Source organism: Schistocerca gregaria, chromosome 11, assembly GCF_023897955.1.
Source record: "Schistocerca gregaria isolate iqSchGreg1 chromosome 11, iqSchGreg1.2, whole genome shotgun sequence".
Lineage (NCBI taxonomy): Eukaryota > Metazoa > Arthropoda > Insecta > Orthoptera > Acrididae > Schistocerca > Schistocerca gregaria.
The window spans coordinates 44,467,083-44,490,926 of record NC_064930.1 but is presented as its reverse complement, the minus strand read 5'-3'; the positions used below and the strand labels follow the sequence as shown (position 1 = coordinate 44,490,926).

The window sequence follows — 23,844 nt, the reverse complement described above, 5'->3', positions numbered from 1 at the left end:
TCTGTGTGACGCTTGATTCAAACTATAATACTCTGAGAAGGAAGCAAGGTGAGTCAGCCGTCTATCCAGAAACGCCACTTGGCTTGCATCGCACAGGAAGACGTGCATATATCCTCCAAAGTTCATAGTAGGAAAGTCAAGTTACGAAGTGGGGCAGTGTCGTGTGAAACTGGCATAAATACTAATTGAAGTGGGAAAGCTGAAAGTGATGTGATTATAACGTTGTGACTAATCTTTGTATTGTATGTTGCCAGTGTGATGTATTTCATGAAATTTAAGTATGTGTGGTTGGCATGAGAGAGTAACAAGATAGTTTCAGAGGCAGTTGGTTATGCATGTTCCTTTTTGTACCACTCGGTCCGGAGGAAATTTTTCTGATGATGGGTGTGAGAGTCGAAGTGTGAGATATAGCGAAAGACCCGCTATCCATCCAGAAAGTGCACTATAGCGTTAAATAATTACGAGACCATAAGATAGAGAATCACCAATGTAAAGCCATGCCCACTGAGCGGAATTTCTCATGTGTTATTGTTGTAGGTTATAGAATTTGTGTGTTTAGGTTATAGAATTTATCGGAATAAATAAGATAGAGAAAAGAAAAAGATTGGTGGCCTTTACCTCCGAATAGTATGTTGTCATGATACCCAGAATTTATAATGTGTGCGCCATTCATATTCAGTGCGATGGCCACGTGTTGATCAAAGCGGTTTAATAAGAAAGAAAATGTGGTACTGCCAGTGTGTAGTGAACAGTCAGAGTTTTGTAAATTACTAATAGTCAGATGTGTGTTATGCGTTGCGTAAAATTAAAACAGGAGAATAATTTGTAACTTAATTGTGAGTACTAGAGTTCATGTTACTCGATAAATAAGAATGAATCCACTCGCTTGGCAGACCACTCAGCTTGCAGGCCTGACTGCTTGATGCCACAGTATGAGCAAGGCATGTGGGTGCCTCTCAATGTCAGCGATGATAAAATCCGCTACAGTTGTAAATTTTTTCACCTGTAGCAGGGTTGAGCATTGATGATGAATGTCAACATCTGTTCATTTTTGTATCCATTGTTATTATTATTGTTATTAGTATTAACAGTAGTAAGACTATTATCACTATGTGCTGTTTATGCACTATGCATGTTGTAATGTTGACTCGCTATGTACGTCAGATTATTTATAAGAGAGTGTACGAACGCCCCTTTATCAGGTGAAATAAATACATAAGGAAGTAAATAAATTAAGTAAATGTGCGAGATCCGCTATCGTTTGTTATCCACGTTAACTGTTTTTAAAGACACGGGGTCTACCTCATCTTTCGACTATCAGTGTTTTTTCTGTTAGGGTTGGCGTCGTGAAGCAATACTCTCCGTAGCATATGTGTGTCAGCGGGACACGCGCGGTATCATATGGTCTCAAAGGTATAGTAATTCCGGAAGAAAATGGCAACACCTTTGTGCATTATCGCTCTTGTCAGAACGACAATGGGCGAGAACGTTGAAAAGTCAAGTGTCGGATCACATCACACAGTAATTTTTGGTTCCGGGCTTGTGCCGTACCTTAATAGCCTTGGCAGGGCCGCGTGGACGCTTTCCTGGCCTGACGGCCGCTCACGTGTCCCCTGTATCTCGGCGTGCCCGCTAAACCAATCGATCTATCTGTTTCAGTCTCACAGGAAATGGCTGTAGCGAGTGGAATGAGGCTGTCTCCCTACGATTCGGCTGCTCTACGGTTTCTCGTGAGTGACCTCAGCTGAAAATGCCATATCTGGAGAGACTCGTGGCGGGCTCAGGCCGTCACCAAGGCTAGAGGCGGTGTGCTATACTGTTGTGTTAGCACTATTTCTCGTTATCCGACATTAACGGATATCTGTCGTTAACGCTGTAACACGCACCTTCCAAGCAAACATCACCAAGTTGAGCCAGTGATGTAAGTAGAAAAAGGTACATTTACCGTAGCAACCAAACCATCCTGCACACCCCCCCCCCCCTCTTCCCACAAATTAAACAAAAATTTGACCACAATTCTTATAGTATGGTACGTAGTTAGGTCCTGCTGAATGTACAGTTTCTAAAGAAACTCATGCCATTTGTCTGTCACTGGCTCCACCCCACTGTAGCAGCCTAATGCCCGAGCACAAGTAGCGTACAGTGGAGTGGCAATCAGAGCCCTGACACTGACAGGATGTTGAAAGCGAGGGACGAGGTGGGCAGAACCGGTCATTACTCCCCTACACTCTAGAGTTACAACACATGTTCTTTAACATGAAAAAGATGTATGTAATATGAGTACGTAATATGTCAAGGTCCCACAAATATACGTTCGACATTCCAAAATGAAATTTTGACTTTGCAGCGTAGAGTGCGCTGATATGTAACTTCCTGACAGATTAAAACTTTGTGCCCGACCGAGACTCGAACTCAGGACCTTTGCCTTTCGCGGGTAAGTGTTCTACAGACAGAGCTACCCAAGCACGGTTCAGGACCTGACTTTACAGTTCTTTTTTCTGCCAGTATCTCGTCTCCCATTCGCAAACTTCACAGAAGCTGTCCTGAGAAAGTTGCAAGACTAGCATTACTGGAAGACATAGATAAATGGAGACATGGCTCAACGTTTTAATCTGCCGAGAAGTTTCATATCGGCGCACACTCTGCTGCAGAGTGAAAATTTCTTTCCTGAACCATCCCCCAGGCTGTGAGTAACAAGTGTCTCCGCAATGTCCTTTCTTCCAAGAGTGCTACTTCTGCAAGGTTGGCAGGAGAGCTTCTGTGAAGTTTGGGAAGTAGGAGATGAGGTACTGGCGGAAGTGAAGCTGTGAGGACGGGTCGTGGGTCGTGCTTGGGTAGCTCAGCCGGTAGAGCACTTGCCAGGGAAAAGCAGAGGTCTGGAGTTCCAGTCTCGGTCCGGCACACAGTTCTAATCTGCCAGGAAGTTTCACGTTCAGCATTAATTAGTAGTATTCCTGTACTGATATTCTGCAGACGTTTTGTTGTTACAGACAGGGGCAAAGTAGTATCCGATCATATTACATCTTCAAAGCAAGATTCATAGTTAATCACTTTCTGATTTTACATCCCTGTCGTCGTACTGATTAACTGTTTGACGAAAGTGACTGTGGTGCAACGTAGCCCCTCGTAAAGAAGGATCTAACCTCATTTCACTATTTTCCTCAAGTCCTGTCTGTGATTTTTGCAACTAAAGAGAGAGCTAAAGGTAACAGCATAACGAAACATTCACGCACTTTCGTTTGCTTCGTATAGACGTTAGTCTAACAGCGGCATGTAACGATGCTTACGGGTAACAAGTGTCGAGAGCCACGATGTTCAAGCGCTGCGGTCTGGTCACCTCTGAACACCGCTCCTAGATCTGACGCACAGTCACTTGTTGGCTCCCAGTCGTCAGGAACACGAGCCTCCCACCACCTCTACCGTACAGTACTTTGGCGCTCCGGTGCTAGCCTGCTTTAGAGCGTGACAAACAAATTATGGACCGATTACTGAGGCTGATATTTTGCAAGTCTGCTTTATTCACTTTATATAACAGATCAAATTCATGATCTCCATTGACAGATGCAGTCACTTCTCAATAGATACAGTTTATTTTCTCTAGTGTGGTTATTACTCAGTTCTAAGGTTCTTTTCTCCTGTGTGATTTCATTAGGACACAGTTTTCAGCCCCGGGACAACTCCTATCCTGATTTGTTAGTTAGCTTAGACGGGATTTTGTTCACAGAATACCTTCATAAGCACATCACGCTTTGTTTAACAATAACGTAGTTCCAAATAAGGTACTCACCAGTTTTGTTCAAGTGCCTCAGTTTAAAATTGAGCCGATTGTAGGTCTCACATCGTCCCCTGGCGAGTATGGCTCTTGTGATTCGTCCGACAGCGTGCAGTGACTGGGAGAGGGCACGGTGCCTCAGCTGATCCTCCTGCAGCGCTGTCACGTTCCATTCCATGTCGTTCAACCTTTCAAAATAAAATGGAGTCATTGTACTCTGTGGAATAGGACAGCGAACGCTAAACCGAACCTCCTCCAGGTTTTACCCTTCCCGTTGATTGAGGTAGCCAGGTCATCAGAGATCAATGAATGTGTTAGACTGAGTCAGTCTGCCTCACACATTTTGATGAACTGAGTGGCCTCTATCGAAGAACAAGAATGTTCGTGCACACATTCAGCCGTAGCTGTATCAGGACAAGCACGTGCTATTGTACCTATGGGCCAATATTATCGTAAGGCTTTCCGGAATGTACGCCAATGAAGTGAAATGGAAAGAAGACAAGTATCTGTGGACAGATGAGTACAGCAGCAGAAAATTGTATAACGGGAGTAGGATTCGTTATGAATAGGAAGGTAGGGCAGAGAGTGTGTTAGTGTGAACAGTTCCGAGATAGAATTGTTCTTATCAGAATCGATAGGAAGCCTACACCGACAACGATAGTTCAGGTATATATGCCGACGTCGAAAGCTGATAATGAAGAGAAAGTACTTAAACATATTGAAAGCGTAATACAGTAGATAGATACAAATCTAATACCCACGGGGGAGTGGCATGCAGTTGTAGGGAAAGGAGTAGAAGAAAAGGTTATAGGAGAATACGAACTTGGGACAAGGAATGAGAGAGGAGGAGACTAATCGAGTTCTGTAATAAATTACAGCTAGTAATACCGAATACTCTGTTCAAGAAACGCAAGAGGAGGAGGTATACTAGGAAAAGGCCGGGTGATACGGAGAGATTTCAGTTAGATCACATCATGGTCAGACAGCGACAGTAAGGTGTACCCAGGAGCAGATATAGACTCACATCACAATGAACAGTAGGCTGAAGTTTAAGATATTAGTCAGGAAGAATCAATATGGAAAGTGGGATACGGAAGTACTAAGGAATGACGAGATATGGTTGAAGATTCTAAGGCTATAGGTACAGAAATAAGGACTACCTCAGTCGGCAGTACAGTTGAAGACGAATGGACATCTCTAAAAAGGGCCCTCACAGAAGCCGGAAAGGAAAACATCGGTACAAAGAAGGTCTCTGCGAACAAACCATGGGTAACAGAAGAAATATTTGGTATGATCGATGAAAGGAGGAAGTGCAAAAATGTTACAGGAACCTCAGAAATACAGAAATAATAGTCGCTGAGGAATGAAATAAATAGGAAGTGTGTGGAAGCTAAGACGAAAAGGCTGCAGTGAAAATGTGAAGACATCGAAAAAGAAATGTTTGACGGAAGGACAGACTCAGCATACATGAAAGTCAAAACAACCTTCGCTGACATTAAAAACAAGGATGATGACATTAAGAGTGCAATAGGAATTCCACTGTTAAATGAAGACAAGAGAGCGGATAGGAGAAAAGATTACACTAAAAGCCTCTATGAGGGTGAAGATTTGTCTGATGTGATAGAAGAAGAAACAGGAGTCTAATTAGAAGAGATGGGGGACCAAATTTTAGAACCAGAATTTAAAAGAGCTTTAGAGGACTTAATATCAAATAAGGCAGAAAGTACAGATAACATTTCATCAGAATTCCTAAAAATCATTGGGTGAAGTGGCAACAAAACGACTACGCACGTTGGTGTGTATGTTTATGAGTTTGGCGGCATACCATCTGAATTTCGGAAAAGCATGAGCCGCACAGTCCCGAAGGCGGCAAGAACGGACAAGTCCGAGAAGTATCGCACAATCAGCTTATCAGCTCATGCACCCAAGTTGCTTACAAGAATAATGTACAGAAGAATGGAAAAGAAAATTCAGGGTGCGCTAATTGACGATCAGTTTGACTTTAGGAAAGGTGAAGGCACCAGAGAGAGAATTCTGACGTTTCGGTTGATGATGGAAGCAAGACTACAGAAAAATCGAGACACGTTCATAGAATCTGTCGACCTGGAAAAAACGTTCGACAGTGTAAAATGGTGCCTGACGTTTGAAATTCTGAGAAATATAGGGTAACCTATAGGAAGAGACGGGTACTGTACAATATGTACAAGAGCCAAGAGGGAATAATTAGGAGTGGACGACCAAGAACAAAATGATCGGATTAAAAAGTTTGTAAGACATGAATGTAGTGTTTCGCCCGTACTGTTCAATCTGTACATTTAAGAAGCAACGATGGAAATAAGAGGAAGGTTCAGGAGTAGAACTAAAATCCAAGGTGATAGGAAACGAATGATACGAATCGCCGATGACGTAGCTATCCTCAGCGCAGGTGAAGAAGAATTACACGATCTGCTGAATGGAATGAACAGTCTAATGAGTACAGAATACGGATTGAGAATAAATCGAAGATAGACGAAAGTAATGAGAAGTAGCAGGAATGAGAACAGCGAGAAACTTAACATCAGCAGATTGTCACCACGCTGATGAAGTTAAGGAATTCAACTAACTAGACGACAAAATAACCAATGACAGACAGAGCTAGGAGGACATCAAAAGCAGACTATCGCTGGCAGAAACGCCATTCCTGGCCAAGACACGTCTACTGGTATCTAAAATGGGCCTTAATTTGAGGAAGAAATTACTGAGGATGTATACGTGGAGCACAGCATCGTATAGTAGTGAAACATGGAATGTGGGTAAGCCGGAAAAGAAGAAAAAATGTTCAAACGTGTGTGAAATCTTATGGGACTTAACTGCTAAGGTCGTCAGTCCGTAAGCTTACACACTACTTAACCTAAATTATCCTGAGGACAGCCACACACACCCATGCTGAGGGAGGGCTCGAACCTCCGCCGGGACCAGCCGCACAGTCCATCACTGCAGCGCCCGAGACCGCTCGGCTAATCCCGCGCGGCCGGAAAAGAAGAGAATCGAAGCATTTGAGATGTGGTGCCACAGGCGATTGTTGAAAATTACGTGGACTGACAAGGTAAGGAATAAGGAGGTTCTGCACTGAAGAGAGGAAATGAGTGTGTGAAAAACACTGACAAGGAGAAGTGACAGGATGACAGGACATCTGTTAAGACATCGGTGAATGACTTCCACGGTACCACAGATAGCTGTAGAAGGCAAGACCAGTAGAAGACGACTGAGGTTGGAATACATCCAGCAAATAATAGAGGTCGTAAGTTGAGAGTGCTACTCTGCGATTAAGAGGTTGACAGACAAGAGGAGTTCTTGGCGGGTCGCCTCAGACCAGTCAGAAGACTGATGACTCAAGAAAAAAGTGCCACTCGGAACGTTGACTTGGAAGTCATGACGAGAGAGATGACGGTTTCTCATCCCGTCGACGAAGATTTTGCCAGAGATGGAAGACGGATTTGGAATGGGAAAGGCTGGATAAGGAGGTGGACTGTGTCTTCTGACGGGAACCGTCTAGTCCCCATCCAAACAAATCCACTCAAAGCACGGGAAGTCCGGAACTGGCCGCCCGGGCGTGGATCCGAGCCCCCGCGCCGCCTTTGGCCAGTGGCTGCACGACCCGCCCCTCCCTGTGGGAAGTGGGGGGTCCGTGGGGCTCCGCCTGCAGGAACGCACCGCGGCCGACTTCCGCTTCTGGCATTCCCTGCACACGCGTTGTACGTTGAGAGTTATATTCCGTACAGAGAATGTTCAATTTTGTGCTTAACATGTGCTTCAACTCTCTGCAGTGTGACATCATTTACCGGAATCAGATTTGTAATGATACTGATTTTCGTGATAGTCCGATATTACTTCCGAAATTAATTAGCAAAAAAAACTAGTACATTATTGAGCGTTGACATCACAGTTGCGGCTACAGCGCATTCCACGTAAATAGATTAAATACAACACTCCATTCTTCATTTATTCTCTTTGAGCTATAGATTTGGGAACAGTACTAAGTAGCAGCAGGGCAACAAATTGTATTGGTCCCACAACGCAGGCACTCACGACCGGTGTACTCGTCCTTCGTAAATTTTCTTTTATGACAGTTACGTGGTCTAACGTTTCGTCTCCAAATGCTGGAGACGTCATCAGACATCGATACCTCTCCTCAGTGCAGAATTCCGTGAGGAATGCGCTGCCATTCCCCAAGAAACCTTCGAGCACCGTACTCAACGTATGCCTACGAAAGTGGAAGGTGTTATCAAGGCTAACGGTGGGCCAACACCCTATTGAATTTCAGCATTACCGATGGAGGGAGCCACGAACTTGTAAGTCATTTTCAGCCAGGTGTCCGGATAACTTTGATCATATGGTGTATGAGACTCAGCAAGCGGGTTCTTATCACTCTGTGCAGACCAGATGAAAGCTAACCGACGAGTTTGAGCGTGCACTCAACGTGGATCTAGGGTTCAACACCGTACCAGACAACGAAAACGACGAAGATTCTGAGGAGGAAGAGGATCTCACCACGCGATGTGACCGCGATTCGCATTCTGAAGGAGAACACCGTTCAGATGAGGCCCGTGAACAGTCACTCTCCGATGATGACACTTTTATTGGGAGGGAGGAACATGAAAACGGAATAAAATGTGTGCCAGTATAACCACAGAAACAAAACAGAAAGAATATTGTAAAAATATTTCCTGGCTCTAAAGGTCACAAGCGAAACTGACAGTACTTAGCCTGGAAATAATTGACGAGATAGTAAGATGAACAAAAGTTTGTATTCAGTGGAAGAAAGGACGTGTACAATGTTCCAGAGAAGAAGACGCTAAACAAACTAGAAGATGTGGAATAATGGCATATCTCTGGTTGTTTTACATCTTTGGGATTCAGAAAACAAGCTGTACTAATGTCACGGAACTGTGGAGAGCAGACGGCGCTGGTATGGAGATTACGAGTGCTTTGATGAGCTACAGAAGAGTGGTGTCCTTCTATGCTGTATCCTCTTTGACAAGAGCTCAAGGTAAAAAAGGAGAGCGGCTGATGAACTTGTTGCAATAAGGCGAGGATTACAATGTAACAAAAGGAGGAGCCTACACAGTCGATCAACTGGGAGGTGCGACTTCGATAGCATGGGTGACAAGTACATGGCCGATGGTCGTATTCGATAATCTGACGGATATATCGGGAATAAAACTGAAATCATTTTTCATGAAAATGAGGTAGATCGAAAAAAGAAGAGGAACATTTTCTTTGAAGGCCTAGAATTTTCCCCTACAAAGCCTCAGCTAGTGGAAACAGGTAAGATTCCGTCACTTCCTTCCGATATAGCTCTCGTCTAGAAATAGAAAGAAACACAGCTGGAGAGAATTTGAGGAGCCTGCCAGAGAAAACAGAACGGTGTGTGACACGTGTACGAGCAAAGAACATCTCTACTACCCTAAGGTATGGCTATATCTGATACTGCCCAACTATAGAGTTAAAACCCTATCTACACTCCTGTAAATGGAAAAAAGAACACATTGACACCGGTGTGTCAGACCCACCATACTTGCTCCGGACACTGCGAGAGGGCTGTACAGCAATGATCACACGCACGGCACAGCGGACACACCAGGAAACGCGGTGTTGGCCGTCGAATGGCGCTAGCTGCGCATCATTTGTGCACCGCCGCCGTCAGTGTCAGCCAGTTTCGCGTGGCATACGGAGCTCCATCGCAGTCTTTAACACTGGTAGCATGCCGCGACAGCGTGGACGTGAACCGTATGTGCAGCTGACGGACTTTGAGCGAGGGCGTATAGTGGGCATGCGGGAGGCCGGGTGGACGTACCGCCGAATTGCTCAACACGTGGGGCGTGAGGTATCCACAGTACATCGATGTTGTCGCCAGTGGTAGGCGGTAGGTGCACGTGCCCGTCGACCTGGGACCGGACCGCAGCGACGCACGGATGCACGCCAAGACCGTAGGATCCTACGCAGTGCCGTAGGAGACCGCACCGCCACTTCCGCGACAGGGGTGAATGGAGGGACGAATGGAGACGTGTCGTCTTCAGCGATGAGAGTCGCTTCTGCCTTGGTGCCAATGATGGTCGTATGCGTGTTTGGCGCCGTGCAGGTGAGCAGGACTGCATACGACCGAGGCACACAGGGCCAACACCCGGCATCATGGTATGGGGAGCGATCTCCTACACTGGCCATACACCTCTGGTGATCGTCGAGGGGACACTGAATAGTGCACAGTACATCCAAACCCTCATCGAACCCATCGTTCTACCATTCGTAGACCGGCAAGGGAACTTGCTGTTCCAACAGGACAATGCACGTCCGCATGTATCCCGTGCCACACAACGTGCTCTAGAAGGTGTAAGTCAACTACCCTGGCCAGCAAGATCTCCGGATCTGTCCCCCATTGAGCATGTTTGGGACTGGATGAAGTGTCGTCTCACGCGGTCTGCACGTCCAGCACGAACGCTGGTCCAACTGAGGCGCCAGGTGGAAATGGCATGGCAAGCCGTTCCACAGAACTACATCCAGCATCTCTACGATCGTCTCCACGGGAGAATAGCAGCCTGCATTGCTGCGAAAGGTGGATATACACTGTACTAGTGCCGACATTGTGCATGCTCTGTTGCCTGTGTCTATGTGCCTGTGGTTCTGTCAGTGTGATCATGTGATGTATCTGACCCCAGGAATGTGTCAATAAAGTTTCCCCTTCCTGGGACAATGAATTCGCGGTGTTCTTATTTTCCAGGAGTGTATATTTGACTAGTTACAAGTGTTGCTTTTGATTTGACGTTGCACTTTATTACAGACAAGTTCATCGTATGCGTGGAATCTGTCGTGACTACTATGTCTGCTAGCTCATTAATATCTGACATGTACAACAAGAGCCCAACAGCCCCTCTGGGACGCGCCTGTCAGTGACCCTCTGCTTGCTGTCCACACAGTGGTCGAGCTGTCGCTTCTCGGGCCTGTACCGCCACAGTCTTGGACGGCGGCCTGCACAGGCTCACGTGATGAGTGTCGAGAGCGTTCCCGTCACGACGTACTTACACTTTCAGCCAGTCTCAATCGCCCTCAACCCTGATCATGTAGCAGGTGTAGAACAACTGAGTAGCCACGATACAAAAGCCGCTAAATGCATTTTTTGTCTATTTTCAGTTGAGCACACTATTGTTGTTGTTGTTGTTGATGTTGTTATCTTCAGACCAATGACTGTTTTCATGTAGCTCTCCACGATACTCTCTGGTGTGCAAGGCTCTTCTTCTACTGCAACCTACATCCTTCTGAATCTGCTTAGTGTAGTCATGTCTTCGGTCTCTGTCTACGATTTTTACCTTCCACGCATCTGTCCAGTATTAAATTGGTGATCCTTTGGTGCCTTAGAACGTGTCAGACCAACTGATCCTTTCTTCTAGACAAGTTCTGCCACAAATTACGATTCAATTCAGAACAGCATTAGTCACGCTATCTACCCATCTGACCTCCATCATTCTTCTGTAGCACGACATTTTTAAATGTTCTACTCTCTTCTTGTCTAAATTGTCATCGTCCATCTTCCACATCCATACATGGCTACATTCCATACTAATACTTTCAGGAGAGACTTCCTGGCACTTAAATCTACACGCTTCAACCTGTACAGAAAATTGGAATAGAGATCAACATAAACATAAATTCCGCCCTTTTTATTACTCATGAAAACCACACATTGCATGTTGAACCACCATACAGAGAGACCTTCAGAGGTAGTGATGCAGATTGCTGTAACACCGGTACCTCTAATGCCCAGTAGCACATCCTCTTGCATTGATGCATGCCTGCATTCGTCGAGACAAGCCATCCATCAAGTTCATCAAGGCACTTCTGATCTAGATTGTTCCACACCTCAACGGCGATTCGGTGTATATCCCTCAGAGTGATTGGTGGGTAACGTCGTCCATCAACAGACCTTTTCAATCTATCCGAGGCGTGTTCGATAGGGTTCATGTCTGGAGAACATGCTGGCCCCTCTGGTCGAGCGATGTTGTTATCCTGAAGGAAGTCGTTCACAAGATGTGCATGATGGGGGCGCGAATTGTCGTCCATGAAGACGAATGCCTCGCCAATATGCTGCCGCTATGGTTGCACTATACGTCGGTGGATGGTATTCACGTATTGTGCAGCCATTACGGCATTTTCCATGAGCACCATCGACGTACTTCAGCAACAAATAATGCCACCCCAAAACGGCAGAAAACCTCGACCTTACTGGACTCGCCTGACAGTGTGTCCAAGGCGTTAAAAACGACTGGGCTACCTTCAAACACGTCTCCGACGATTGTCTGGTTGAAAGCATATGCGACCCTCATCGGTGAAGAGAACGCGATGTCAATCCTGAGCGGTCCATTCGGCATGTTGTTGGGCCCATCTGTACAGCGCTGCATGGTTTCGTTGTTGCAAAGATGGACCTTGCCATGGACGTCGGGAGTAAAGTTGCGCATCATGCAGCCTATTGCGCACAGTTTGAGCCGTAACACGACGTCCTGTGGCTGCACGAAAAGCATTACTCAACAAGGCGGCGTAGCTGTCAGGGTTCCTCCGAGCTATAATACGTATGCAGCGGTCATCCACTGCAGTAATAGGCCTTGGGCGGCCTGAGCCAGGCATGTCATCGACAGTTCCTGTCTCTCTGTATCTCCTCCATGTCCGAACAACATCGCTTTGTTTCACTCCGAGACGCCTGGGCACTTTCCTTGCTGAGAGCCCTTCCTGGCACAAAGTAAAAATGCGGGCAGTCTTGGCATGGTTGAACTGCAGACAACATGTTCCGTGTACCACCTTCCTGGTGGAATGACTGGAAATGATCGGCTGTCGGACCCCTCCGTCTAATAGATGCTGCTCATGCTGAACGGTAACAAAGGGAATTTGACTGTGATGTCATGTCCACAGTCAACGTGGTGTTCTAATAACGGGGGTGATGCAAAACTTTTTTTGATATGTGTATAAAACTTCTTCAGAAAACACTTACCTTGCTATCGACAGTCTACATTTTATACCCTCTGTACTTCGATAATCCTTAGTCATTTCGCTGCCAAAAACTCATCTCGTCTCGTTTTCTAATCTAATACCCTCACCATCATTTAATTTGACTACATTCCATTGTCCTCGTTTTGCTTTTGTTGATGTTCATCATAGAGCCTCCTTTCAAGACACTTTCCATTCTGTTTTAAGCACATTACCGTATAGATTTTTTCAGCTCTTTCAAGATGGAATAGGTTTCAGGGTGCAAAACTGCGCTATAAACCGTTGAAATTGACTGTAGAAAATGGTGTTCGGTGGCAAAAGCCGCTAACTGCACGTTGTCATCGGTTGCAAAACCCGCTAAATGTCCAACGTTTTCAAAACCCGCAAAGTTCAATAGGCATGGCAATGTCCATGCCATGTCTGGATGCAAAGCGCGCCAGCTGACATCAGACTCACCAATATAGACATTGAAAGCTACCTTTCAGTCTGTTACAATAAAAAGGGATACTTTTCTTTATGGTTGGCTGCACTGTAGCGAATGTGTACGCAACAATTAAGCTCTCGTTACCGATGCTTTGTCGATATACACGCCGGTAATCACAGTTCAGCTGATCAGTAGGATGTTTGTTGACGTGTCTTCGTAAATGTTTTGAAGAAATAAGTGATGCTATGGATGGTTTAAATGCAAAAGGTGGTACAAATGAAGTGGAAGTAATTGAAATAGAGGGAATTCTGTGGGAAGTCGAACCCATTATTGTAGTTGCAAATGACGGGAAAGAGACTGAGGGCACGGATCCTCCCAGAAAAGAAAAAGGCGTTCTGATCAGTGGAAAAGAAATGTTTCCAAAACAGAGCACTAAGAACACGAAAAGTATTGCTAAAGCCATGTTATGTAATGAAAATTATGTTGACACTATTTGTTATGGCATCCGTGGAAGGATTAGTGAAAGTTACTTGTAACCAGCATTTCCATATTCAAAAAGCAAAAAACTCGTGTTCACGAAACGAAAAAACAAGATGATTTGTCTAGTTCGTGGTGGGCCCTTTTACAACACTGAAGCTGACGAAAGGATCACCATACTGAAGAGGGGAAAAAAATTCAGCAGAGGAAACAGCCCAAGACCAATCACAGCTGGCGCACGACTTTCGAAAGCCAAACTCGCAGACGTGAAAAAGCTATTGGAGCTCCACTTCTATGAAGACTGTGTGACCTTCGACAACTCAAATTCCACGCCGAATTGTTAGACGAGCTCGAAGCACTTCTAGAGTCGCTCCTGCCACTGCCAACGATCAGTAAAAGCCGGAAGCAATTTTAAGTTGATGGTCGGTGTTGAGGTCCATGTCACTTAAAAGCAGCTTTCAGCTAAGTTCATTTTCCAGAATCTTTTGTCACTGTTTTAACAAACATGCAACTTGCCACCACTTTTATCATTTTCTAAAATTTTGTCGATGTTTTACTAAGCTGCTATTTCGAGCTTATTTATTTTCTAAAATATTTTCTGGTCTCAGAAAGCGATGGTGTATTTTTTTTAAAAAAAATCTAATGTTGCGCATTCATATTTGTTCTCTATTTGACATTAAGTAAGTCAGATGTACCTGGTAAAATCATGTCGCCTTCTTATCTTTATAAGCCAATTTTGTAAAATGTTCAGACTTCTCTTTAAAATAAAACATATTCTGTTTATTTCGCAATACTTAAATTCGACATTTCTGTCACTCCTAACATAACACCGAATAGCGGATCGTATAACCGAATGTTTGTTTTGTAATTGTATCGAAACGTTTCCAAAACCCACTAACTTCATAAATCGGTTGCAATAACTGCGAAGTCCCTCCCCCATGAACCATGGACCTTGCCGTTGGTGGGGAGGCTTGCGTGCCTCAGCGATGCAGATGGCCGTACCGTAGGTGCAACCACAACGAAGGGGTATCTGTTAAGAGGCCAGACAAACGTGTGATTCCTGAAGAGGGGTAGCTGCCTTTTCAGTAGTTGCAGGGGCCACAGTCTGGATGATTGACTGATCTGGCCCTGTAACACTAACCAAAACGGCCTTGCTGTTTTGGTGTTGCGAACGGCTGAAAGCAAGGAGAAACTACGGCCGTAATTTTTCCCGAGGGTATGCAGCTTTACTGTATGATTAAATGATGATGGCGTCCTCTTCGGTAAAATATACCGGAGGTAAAATAGTCCCCCATTCGGATCTCTGGGCGGGGACTACTCAAGAGGACGTCGTTATCAAGAGATGCAGTAGGTAAAACGACGATGACTAGTAGAAATCTTTGGGTAAGAGAAGAGATACTGAATTTACTTGATGAAAGGAGAAAATACAAAAATGCAGTAACTGAAGCAGGCAAAAAGGAATACAAATGTCTCAAAAATGAGATCGACAGGAAGTGCAAAATGGCTAAGCATGGATGGCTAGAGGTCAAATGTAAGGATGTAGAAGCTTATCTCACTAGGGGTCAGATAGATATTGCCTACAGGAGAATTAAAGAGACCTTTGGAGAGAAGAGAACCACGTGTATGAATATCAAGAGCTTAGAGGGCAACCCAGTTCTAAGCAAAGAAGGGAAGGCATAAAGGTGGAAGGAGTATATAGAAGGTTTATACAAGGACGATAAACCTGAGGATAATATTTTGGAAATGGAAGAGGATGTAGATGAAGACGAAATGGGAGATAAGATACTGCGTGAAGAGTTTGATAGAGCGCTGAAAGACCTGAGTCGAAACAAGGCCTGGGAGTAGACAACATTCCATTAGAACTATTGACAGCCTTGGGGGAGCCAGGCCTAACAAAACTCTACTATCTGGTGAGTAAGATGTATGAGACAGGCGAAATTCCCTCAGACTTCAAGAAGAATCTAGTAATTCCAATTCCAAAGAAAGCTGGTGTTGACAGATGTGAAAATTACCGAACTATCAGTTTAATAAGTCACAGCTGCAAAATAGTTACACGAATTCTTTACAGACGAATGGAGAAACTGGTAGAAGCTGGCCTCGGGGAAGGTCAGTTTGGATTCCGTAGAAATGTTGGAACACGTGAGGCAATACAGACTCTACGACTTATCTTAGAAACTAGATTGTTGTTGTTGTTGTCTTCAGTCCTGAGACTGGTTTGATGCAGCTCTCCATGCTACTCTATCCTGTGCAAGCTGCTTCATCTCCCAGTACCTACTGCAACCTACATCCTTCTGAATCTGCTTAGTGTACTCATCTCTCGGTCTCCCTCTACGATTTTTACCCTCCACGCTGCCCTCCAATGCTAAATTTGTGATCCCTTGGTGCCTCAAAACATGTCCTACCAACCGATCCCTTCTTCTAGTCAAGTTGTGCCACAAACTTCTCTTCTCCCCAATCCTATTCAATACCTCCTCATTAGTTACGTGATCTATCCACCTTATCTTCAGTATTCTTCTGTAGCACCACATTTCGAAAGCTTCTATTCTCTTCTTGTCCAAACTAGTTATCGTCCATGTTTCACTTCCATACATGGCTACACTCCAAACAAATACTTTCAGAAACGACTTCCTGATACATAAATCTATATTCGATGTTAACAAATTTCTCTTCTTCAGAAACGCTTTCCTTGCCATTGCCAGTCTACATTTTATATCCTCTCTACTTCGACCATCATCAGTTATTTTACTTCCTAAATAGCAAAACTCCTTTACTACTTTAAGTGTCTCATTTCCTAATCTAATTCCCTCAGCATCACCCGATTTAATTTGACTACATTCCATTATCCTCGTTTTGCTTTTGTTAATGTTCATCTTATATCCTCCTTTCAAGACACTGTCCATTCCGTTCAACTGCTCTTCCAAGTCCTTTGCCGTCTCTGACAGAATTACAATGTCATCGGCGAACCTCAAAGTTTTTACTTCGTCTCCATGAATTTTAATACCTACTCCAAATTTTTCTTTTGTTTCCTTTACTGCTTGCTCAATATACAGATTGAATAACATCGGGGAGAGGCTACAACCCTGTCTCACTCCTTTCCCAACCACTGCTTCCCTTTCATGCCCCTCGACTCTTATGACTGCCATCTGGTTTCTGTACAAATTATAAATAGCCTTTCGCTCCCTGTATTTTACCCCTGCCACCTTTAGAATTTGAAAAAGAGTATTCCAGTCAACATTGTCAAAAGCTTTCTCAAAGTCTACAAATGCTAGAAACGTAGGTTTGCCTTTTCTTAATCTTTCTTCTAAGGTAAGTCGTAAGGTCAGTATTGCCTCACGTGTTCCAACATTTCGACGGAATCCAATTTGATCCTCCCCGAGGTCTGCATCTACCAGTTTTTCCATTCGTCTGTAAAGAATTCGCGTTAGTATTTTGCAGCCGTGGATTATTAAACTGATAGTTCGGTAATTTTCACATCTGTCAGCACCTGCTTTCTTTGGGATTGGAATTATTATATTCTTCTTGAAGTCTGAGGGTATTTCGCCTGTCTCATACATCTTGCTCACCAGCTGGTAGAGTTATGTCATGACTGGCTCTCCCAAGGCCGTCAGTAGTTCTAATGGAATGTTGTCTACTCCGGGGGCCTTGTTTCGACTCAGGTCTTTCAGTGCTCTGTCAAACTCTTCACGCAGTATCGTATCTCCCATTTCGTCTTCATCTACATCCTCTTCTATTTCCATAATATTGTCCTCAAGTACATCGCCCTTGTATAAACCTTCTATATACTCCTTCCACCTTTCTGCCTTCCCTTCTTTGCTTAGAACTGGGCTGCCATCTGAGCTCTTGATATTCATACACGTGGTTCTCTTCTCTCCAAAGATCTCTTTAATTTTCCTGTAGGCAGTATCTATCTTACCCCTAGTGAGATAAGCTTCTACATCCTTACATTTGTCCTCTAGCCATCCCTGTTTAGCCATTTTGCACTTCCTGTCGATCTCATTTTTGAGACGTTTGTATTCCTTTTTTCCTGCTTCATTTACTGCATTTTTATATTTTCTCCTTTCATCAATTAAATTCAATAGTTCTTCTGTTACCCAAGGATTTCTAGCAGCCCTCGTTTTTGTACCTACTTTATCCTCTGCTGCCTTCACTACTACATCCCTCAGAGCTACCCATTCTTCTTCTACCGTATTTCTTTCCCCTATTCCTGTCAATTGTTCCCTTATGCTCTCTCTGAAACTCTGTACAACCTCTGGTTCTTTCAGTTTATCCAGGTCCCATCTCCTTAATTTCTCACATTTTTGCAGTTTCTTCAGTTTTACTCTACAGGTCATAACCAATAGATTGTGGTCAGAGTCCACATCTGCCCCTGGAAATGTCTTACAACTTAAAACCTGGTTCCTAAATGTCTGTCTTACCATTATATAATCTATCTGATACCTTTTAGTATCTCCAGGGTTCTTCCACGTATACAACCTTCTTTCATGATTCTTAAACCAAGTGTTAGCTATGATTAAGTTGTGCTCTGTGCAAAATTCTACTAGGCGGCTTCCTCTTTCATTTCTTAGCCCCAATCCATATTCACCTACTATGTTTCCTTCTCTCCCTTTTCCTACACTCGAATTCCAGTCACCCATTACTATTAAATTTTCGTCTCCCTTCACTATCTGAATGATTTCTTTTATTTCATCGTACATTTCTTCAATTTCTTCATTCTCTGCAGAGCTAGTTGGCATATAAACTTGTACTACTGTAGTAGGTGTGGGCTTCGCATCTATCTTGGCCACAATAATGCGTTCACTATGCTGTTTGTAGTAGCTTACCCGCAATCCTATTTTCCTATTCATGATTAAACCTACTCCTGCATTACCCCTATTTGATTTTGTGTTTATAACCCTGTAGTCACCTGACCAGAAGTCTTGTTCCTCCTGCCACCGAACTTCACTAATTCCCACTATATCTAACTTTAACCTATCTATTTCCCTTTTTAAATTTTCTAACCTACCTGCCCGATTAAGGGATCTGACATTCCACGCTCCGATCCGGAGAACGCCAGTTTTCTTTCTCCTGATAACGACATCCTCCTGAGTAGTCCCCGCCCGGAGATCCGAATGGGGGACTATTTTACCTCCGGAATATTTTACCCAAGAGGATGCCATCATCATTTAATCATACAGTAAAGCTGCATGTCCTCGGGAAAAATTACGGCTGTAGTTTCCCCTTGCTTTCAGCCGTTCGCAGTACCAGCACAGCAAGGCCGTTTTGGTCAATGTTGCAAGGCCAGATCAGTCAATCATCCAGGCTGTTGCCCCTGCAACTACTGAAAAGGCTGCTGCCCCTCTTCAGGAACCACACGTTTGTCTGGCCTCTCAACAGATACCCCTCCGTTGTGGTTGCACCTACGGTACGGCCATCTGTATCGCTGAGGCACGCAAGCCTCCCCACCAACGGCAAGGTCCATGGTTCATTGGGTGAGGAGAAACTAGATTAAGGAAAGGCAAACCTACATTCCTAGCATTTGTAGACTTAGAGACAGCGTTTGATAATGTTGACTTGAATACTCTCTTTCAAATTCTGAAGGTGGCAGAGGTAAAATACAGGGAGCGAAAGGCTATTTACAATTTGTACAGAAACCAGATGGCAGTTATAAGAGTCGAGGGGCATGAAAGGGAAGCAGTGGTTGGGAAGGGAGTGAGACAGGGTTGTAGCCTCTCCCCGATGTTATTCTATCTGTATATTGAGCACGCAGTAAAGGGAACGAAAGAAAAATTAATATCCATGGATAAGAAATAAAAACTTTGAGGTTTGCCGATGACATTGTAATTCTGTAAGAGACAGCAAAGGACTTGGAAGAGCAGTTGAACGGAATGGGCAGTGTCTTGAAAGGAGGATATAAGATGAACATCAACAAAACAAAAGGGGGATAATGGAATGTAATCGAATTAAGTCGGGTGATGCTGCGGGAATTAGATTAGGAAATGAGACACCTAATGTAGTAAACGAGTTTTGCTATTTGGCGAGCAAAATAACTGATGAAGTAGAGAGGATGTAATATGTAGACTGGCAATGGCAAGAAAAGTGTTTCTCAACAAAAGAAATTTGTTAACATCGAGTATTGATTTAAGTGTCAGGAAGTCGTATCTGAAAGTATTTGTATGGAGTGTAGTCATGTATGGAAGTGAAGCATGGACGATAAATAGTTTAGACACGAAGAGAATAGAAGCTTTCGAAATGTGGTGCTACAGAAGAATGCTGAAGATTAGATGGGTAGATCACGTAACTAATGAGGAGGTATTGAACAGAATTGGGGAGAAGTGGAGTTTGTGGCACAACTTGACTAGAAGAAGGGATCGGTTGGTAGGACATGTTGAGAGGCATGAAGGGATCACCAATTTGGTACTGGAGGGCAGCGTGGAGGGTAAAAATCGTAGAGGGAGACCAAGAGATGAATACACTAAGCAGATTCAGAAGGATATGGGCTGCAGTAGTTACTGGGAGATGAAGAAACTTGCACAGGATAGAGTAGCATGGAGAGCTGCATCAAACCAGTCTCAGGACTGAAGACCACAACAACAACAACTGCGAAGTCAATATTTCACTTAAAATTTTAATGTATCAATCATAATCGTTAATATCAGCCATTAATACCTTTCAATTAATTTTTTTTACTCAGTTTTAGAAAAGAAATGAAATCTTTAACTTTAGTCGTTTTGATGGGACCAGTTTTTATCGATTATCTCAGTATCGCTCACTATGCAGTTAGGGGCTTTTGCATTTGAGCTACTTAGTTTTATTCCTTCAAGGATCACTTTCCAAAGCAACTGAACATTTGGTTCCTTTACAGGTTGATAACAGAAAATGTGACTCGTACATACAGACATGTGGATAAATATTAATTGGGCAAGGATGGGGCAGGTAGTCGGATGTGACTTGATAGGAGGATACGAGTGGGTATTTGCTTGAAGTAGTTTAGTGAAATCACAGAATACCAAATTCAGAATATCTGTATGAGACTTAGCCAGTATCATACTGCATACAAAACTAGAAACAGAGCAACATCGTCCTATTTTCTTTTAATGCACAATACTTATTTGTGTATGTCTTCTTACAATGAAGTTACTTTGTAACATAAAAATCTAGTGTTACACATTCTACATATTGTACATGCACACCATCAACAAACGTCAGGGTCACGATGATGATGTCTAGTTTCACTTTTTCGATTATCTCACCTGAAAAATTGAGCTTCTACCACTCTGTAATGAGTGAGATGTTGAGCTTAGAAAGATGTTAGCATTCCCAGTAAAAAAAAGTGCGAATGTTACTTGGAAAAGACAGAGTGATTTTACTATTATTTTCTTGTCTTACTTTGTTCACCAAACCTCTACTCTCTGTTATCTGAGAAATACAACCGTCTAAGAAAAATAGGTAGTTGTTAACTGCCCCTGTAAACAATTAACTTTACTAGTCTCTTTAACCCCCTTAGAGAATTTCTTGTACTATTTTATTCCTTGGTAGATAATGGCCCATGTTCATGGACAGAACTGGCAAATTTTGATGTTTAAACAACTGAACATGTCAAGACAATTGTAATACGGTCAAATGACATTTGTTATAATAGCCTGATGTAAACTAAATTACAAATGCAGGTATTGGTTTGACAGTGAAAGAAAACATTTGAAATTAAACACTAATAAGAATATTATTTGCCACTCTGATGGAAATCTTAACTAAAAAATGTAAATATGTTTTGTTGCTGACCCTGATACCAACAAAATGTTGGAATTACACAAACGCATTAGTTAAAGATTCAAATTGGGAACTGAATGATGTAGTACATCATATTCTGGAGGGAAGTAACTCTCACTTTATAGCTATGGCTGACACTTGCTTGGAATAACACTTCGCACATCCTCTTTCTTATGAACAAATCAGTCCTTGCTGACACAAAAATCTCACATTAGTTTAGCGATCAATGCATCACAGCACACTGAGTTTTTGTGACCGAAAGTAGATTCAAAGTAACATTTCGAGAGTCTGAATAAAGCTGCACTTACGATGAAAAGACCATCCATACTGCCAGTACTTCCTGGAACACTGTTTACCATCACGTTATGTGAGGTAATATTTCAAAAGAACTCATATAAGTAAAGCCCAAATGCGAGCTACCCATGTCATCTGTGGTGTAATTCACATATATCATGTACACATTCATTTAATGAGTCCGACATTTTCGAACTAACATACACAGTACATCTAATTACTTATAACATTTTTGGATGCCAATGTGCACTTACTTGAAAGGAACAGTAGCAGGCATCCAGAGTAGGCAAGACAAAAGAAGGAACGGAGGTGTGGTGGTGTCGAACCTAAACTCTCCAAACTCAAGCTGAAAGACTGCTGCTGGCGATGTATCATTTCTTGCAGAAGTACTTCAGCTCTACTTGCATTGGAAGAGTATAGTAAGTTAAACGTTCGGAGTATTCGACAATACATTTGATACCTGAGCGCTTCAAGTCTACCTCAAGAAGTGTAAGTCTTTAAGATTGATTGGAAAGCTGGTTAACTGTATATCAAACAAGGATACCTAATCCCACTACCCTGATGTGTGTTTCTACTGTTCACCCAAATCATTCAAAGGAGATGCAGTGAACATCTGTATCAAAACACCATGGCTGACCTCATACGAATCCGAGAGTGAGGTGTCAGCGAAAAGTCCCCTTGGAATGGAAGCTGTAAGTACAATTCTTGAGTCCTGTCTCGATATTTCGGTTGGTGAGAACAATATCGACAAAAGGGAGATGACCAGTGGTTTTGAGTCCCAGCCTCACACACAGTTTCCATCTATCAGCAAGATTCAGATCTTCGTTTGTCCCATTATTGGTATATCAAATGTGAAACTGCTTCATTATCATTATTGTTATAATTATCGTTGCTATTTGTTGCTGTCGTGTTTATCACGTAGACTGGTTTGCTGCAGCTCCATGCCTCTCTGTCCTATGGAAGACCATTCATCTCCAAATAACTGTAGTCGTCACTTGGTGTTCCTCTACAATTTTTACTGCCTACACTTTACCTCCTTTACCAAACGATCGATTCTCTGAGGCCCCAGGAGGTGTCCTGTCAACTGATCACTTCTTTTAGTCAAGTTGTGCAATACTTTTTTGTCTGGAATTCGATTCAGACCTCCTTCTTGTTGTACGATCTGCCCACCTATTTTTCAGCAGTTTGCTCTAGCATCACATTTCAAAATCTTCTATTCTTTTCTTGTGGCAACTGCTTATCATCCATGTTTCGTTTCCGTATAGGGCTACATTCCAGACGAATACCTTCAGAAATGACTTCCTAACATTTTAATCTATATTACACTTTAATAATTTCCTCTAAACCAGGGATGCTTTTCGAGCCGCATCCAGTCAGCATTTTATACCCTATCTGCTTCATCTGTCAACAGTTACGTTTCTGCCGAAGTGGGATAACTTATCTACTGCTTTAGTGTCTTATTTACTTAACATATTATACTTTTGAATATGACAGATCAACCTTTTAGCAACCTTATTAGCTCGCTTAATACTCTATGGATATGTCAAGATGTATTTCACTAATTAATATAGCAGAGACATAACCACATTTGACAGAAAATGAAATTAAATAAATGAATTATCGTTCGATGCTTGACAGAACATGACAGTAATATCATAACGGAAACATTTTCCCAATGTTGTGCAGCTGTTATTAACTGAATGGCAACCTGTCCTGTTGTCAGTTAAAGATAGCAGAAATGGACAGTGAGGGCGTGTAGCGTCGTCAGACGAGTCGCGATTTCGCCTCTTCTGGAATTATAGAGGTGCCGAGCAGACCGACTGCCCAATGAGGCGCCTAAGCTGCAGGGTGTGTAGAACTTGGTCCATGCCGGTGGTGGTTCCGTGGTGTTATGGCGGTGTTTCTGTCACCTTAGCTAGAACCTGAACGAGTAAGTACATTCCAACATTGTCGGTGACAAAGCTATAGTAGGGCCAGGAGAGCGTCAACCCAGGGAGAGCTTCACCTCAGGGGGGGGGGGGGGGTGTCATCCCACATTATCGTTGTCTAAGATGGCAGCCGTGACGTCAGATGAGGTCATGATTGACGTCATTCAAGATGGCTGCTTTTAATGGGAAGT

General features: G+C 43.4%; 1 protein-coding gene across 1 annotated transcript in view; it reads right to left on the bottom strand.

Moving 5' to 3' along the window:
- Positions 1–23,844, bottom strand: part of LOC126295011 (uncharacterized) — a 133,202-nt gene that overhangs the window by 82,939 nt on the left and 26,419 nt on the right. Inside the window, exon 5 of the mRNA XM_049987264.1 lies at positions 3,788–3,960. Within this exon, the coding sequence (XP_049843221.1) occupies positions 3,788–3,960 (173 nt within the window). The remainder of the gene's footprint in view (positions 1–3,787; positions 3,961–23,844) is intronic.